This window comes from Mus caroli, chromosome 5, assembly GCF_900094665.2.
Source record: "Mus caroli chromosome 5, CAROLI_EIJ_v1.1, whole genome shotgun sequence".
Taxonomy (NCBI): domain Eukaryota; kingdom Metazoa; phylum Chordata; class Mammalia; order Rodentia; family Muridae; genus Mus; species Mus caroli.
Genome location: NC_034574.1, coordinates 116,196,917 through 116,199,983, shown reverse-complemented (window position 1 = coordinate 116,199,983; position 3,067 = coordinate 116,196,917). Strand labels below are relative to the sequence as shown.

General features: G+C 54.6%; 1 protein-coding gene across 1 annotated transcript in view; it reads left to right on the top strand.

Moving 5' to 3' along the window:
• The first annotated feature begins 789 nt into the window (after positions 1-789).
• Hpd (4-hydroxyphenylpyruvate dioxygenase) overlaps positions 790-3,067 on the top strand; it is an 11,216-nt gene continuing 8,938 nt past the window's right edge. Inside the window, exons 1-6 of the mRNA XM_021161996.2 lie at positions 790-871; positions 973-999; positions 1,537-1,599; positions 1,933-2,037; positions 2,483-2,525; positions 2,683-2,765. Of these exons, the coding sequence (XP_021017655.1) occupies positions 869-871; positions 973-999; positions 1,537-1,599; positions 1,933-2,037; positions 2,483-2,525; positions 2,683-2,765 (324 nt within the window). The 5' untranslated portion in view covers positions 790-868. The remainder of the gene's footprint in view (positions 872-972; positions 1,000-1,536; positions 1,600-1,932; positions 2,038-2,482; positions 2,526-2,682; positions 2,766-3,067) is intronic.

Sequence of the window (3,067 nt, the reverse complement as noted above, 5' to 3'; positions counted from 1 at the left end):
TTTTTTTTCTGAGACAGGGTTTCTCTGTATAGTCCTGGCTGTCCTGGAACTCACTTTGTAGACCAGGCTGGCCTTAAACTCAGAAATTCACCTTCCTCTGCCTCCCAAGTGCTGGGATTAAAGGCGTGTGCCACCACGCCTGGCACTGCCCCGCTTTTCTAAGACAAAGATATTATTGTACATCCCTGGCTTGGCTAAGCCAGGGTCTCACTATGTAAACCAGGTTGAACTTGAACTATGAGAATCCTCCTGCCTCATTTCTGTAGAGCTGGTATTACAGATGTGTGTCACCACACCTGGCTGGCCATTGTTCCCATTTTACAGATGAGAAAACGGTGGCTCCCAGACTTGGTGACGCTCCACAGAAGGGCCAGAATGCAAACCCCTATACCCATGTCTCTAACAACCATGCAACGCAACAACCTTCCACCCTAAATACAATCTACACGTTTGCTTTGCAAGCTGGGTTTCAACCAACCCCCAACAGCCCAGCCGAAGCAGGTATCCCCTGACCTTGTTTTCCAAGTTTTGAATCTATAAGGCAAAGATTACAGTCTCAAACACCCCCGGGGTCATAGAAAGCATGCACACACGGCTTCCTGCCCTGGCTCCGCTCTCCTGGCCACTGGACTGAGGCGAGTCACTCTCCCTCTTGGTCTGGCCCCATTAACCTGCCCAGAGCTGACTCAGAGGTTCCCAAGCCTAGGATTGCCCAGGGCTCACTAATGGTTATCTCAGCTCCCTTCCCCCAGGAAGGCCAGGCCAGGGGCGGGGCCCTGCCTGGACAGGTGGTAAATACTCTGTCCAACACCACGCCACCCGGCTTCTTGTCCCAGTCTTCCTGGTAGAGGTCTGACCACCATCAACCATGGTAAGTCTGCCTGGGTCTTAGCGGTCTCTCTGTGAGTGCCGATGGCCCACAGTGACTCCCTTTGTCATAACCTCTCCTTGTGCTTTCCCTTTCTCTGCTAGACAACCTACACCAACAAAGGACCAAAGGTAAGCTGGAGAAGAAATACCGGCTCTCGGTCTCAGAGGGAGGGCAAGGTGTCTACACAGGAAAAATGTCAGTAGATGTGAGACACTTATGCCTGCAAACTCAAATATGTCCCTGCTGTCCCCTCCCATTGATGGAGCAGGACTCAATCTTAGCTTCCTGAAGGAGCCCCTTCCTAAATGACTGCCAATCTCTTCTTAAACCTGGTCAAGCCGGGCAGTGGTGGCACACACCTTTAATCCCAGCACTTGGGAGGCAGAGGCAGGTATATTTCTGAGTTAAGGGCAGCCTGGTCTACAGAGTGAGTTCTCACGTAAGCTTATTTCCTTCCATGACCCCTGGGGAAGGCCTTCTGTGGGGAATTTCCCAATTCTGATCCTTCAAGGGGCCCAAATCCTAGAACAAGAAATGTCTTAGGTTAGCCAAAGATGGGAGCGGGGTGAGTCACATTCTCGGAGGTTCTGGGCTTGAGGCTGAGGTGAGGTGGCCAAGGTAACCTGCTTCCTGGGACTCATCTTCATCCTTCCTCCCTCATGCAGCCTGAGAGAGGCCGGTTCCTCCATTTCCACTCGGTGACCTTCTGGGTTGGCAATGCCAAGCAGGTAGAGAGGCTGGACGCAAGGGGCGGTGGGGGTTGGAGGAGGGCAGAGGACAAGCCAAAGGGCCTCCTTAAGGGGGCTGGACCCAGCTGGAACTGGGATTGGCTAGTGCGAGGGGAGGATCCAGGCCAGGCTAGGTCTGGCACTTTGGAACCTCATTTTGCAATCAGGGCCCTCAAGGACCTTGCAGAGGGAGGGGGACGGCTGCCTTTCTTCCTGGGAGAGTCTCCAAATGACGAACATGGGGGCAGTCAGGAGACTGGGGTTCCCTTCTAGGGCTCTCCAGACTGGTCCCCACAACCCCCTGAACCCCCTGCCGCTTTGTATACTTTCCAGGCTGCTTCCTTCTACTGCAACAAGATGGGCTTTGAACCTCTGGCCTACAGGGGCCTAGAGACTGGCTCCCGGGAGGTGGTCAGCCACGTCATCAAGCAAGGGAAAGTGAGTACACACCCAGGCGGCTTGGTGATGAGGGCACCAGTGTGTCCCGGATGGGATGTGTGATTGTGTCAGGACACATACCTAGCTGGTTCCAAGATGTATGGCTAAGCTGCAACTGACCCATGTACCTCCCGGGCCACAGGAATCTTCCTGCTTTCAAACTTCTCAAACTCACCCAGCATTGGACCTATAGAAACTCTAGGAAACTAGGATGTCGGGGAAGGGCGTTTCAGTGGTCTCTGGTCCATGGGGTTGCTGGAGTCAGCTAGGCACCAGCCACTGAGAACCCAGTGGGTGGATACAGGGGAAAGCCCCAAGTTGGAGGACTAAGGGGCAGCTGCAGCATAAAAGAGGCTGGAACACGTGGTCCAGGGATCCTGCATGGTGGAGCCTTGTGGCCTCTCCTCTCCTAGGGACTCATCTCATCCCCTTGTCCACTTTTTAGATTGTGTTTGTTCTCTGCTCTGCTCTCAATCCCTGGAACAAAGGTGAGGGGCATCCCATCGGGAGGCTGCATGGCTCTGACATATGGATCAGGGCGTAGTTTGGGGCAAGGGTGAGGCTGGAGCCCAGAAGGGGCTGGGGCTGGAGCCCCCGATAGAGACTAGAAACTTTACAGTTCCTGCATTCTCCTGACCACCACAGAGATGGGCGACCACTTGGTGAAGCATGGCGACGGGGTGAAAGATGTCGCATTCGAGGTGGAAGACTGCGACCACATTGTGCAGGTGAGAAACTAGCGGCAGCGAGCCTCTGCCGCTAGGACCTCCCACCAGGCAGGGCTGCATGCAGCAGCATGGGGCCACATCAAGTTCTTTGACACATGGCCCCGCCCCTTTCTGTGTGTCTGCTCTGTGAGCCTCTTGCCCACATCTGCGTAATGGGGATAGCCGACGCCTCGCTGAAAGCTTGGAAAGAAAATGGAGCCAGGTGTGGTGGCACACGCCTTTAATCCCAGCACTCGGGAGGCAGAGGCAGGCGGATTTCTGAGTTTGAGGCCAGCCTGGTCTACAAAGTGAGTTCCAGGACA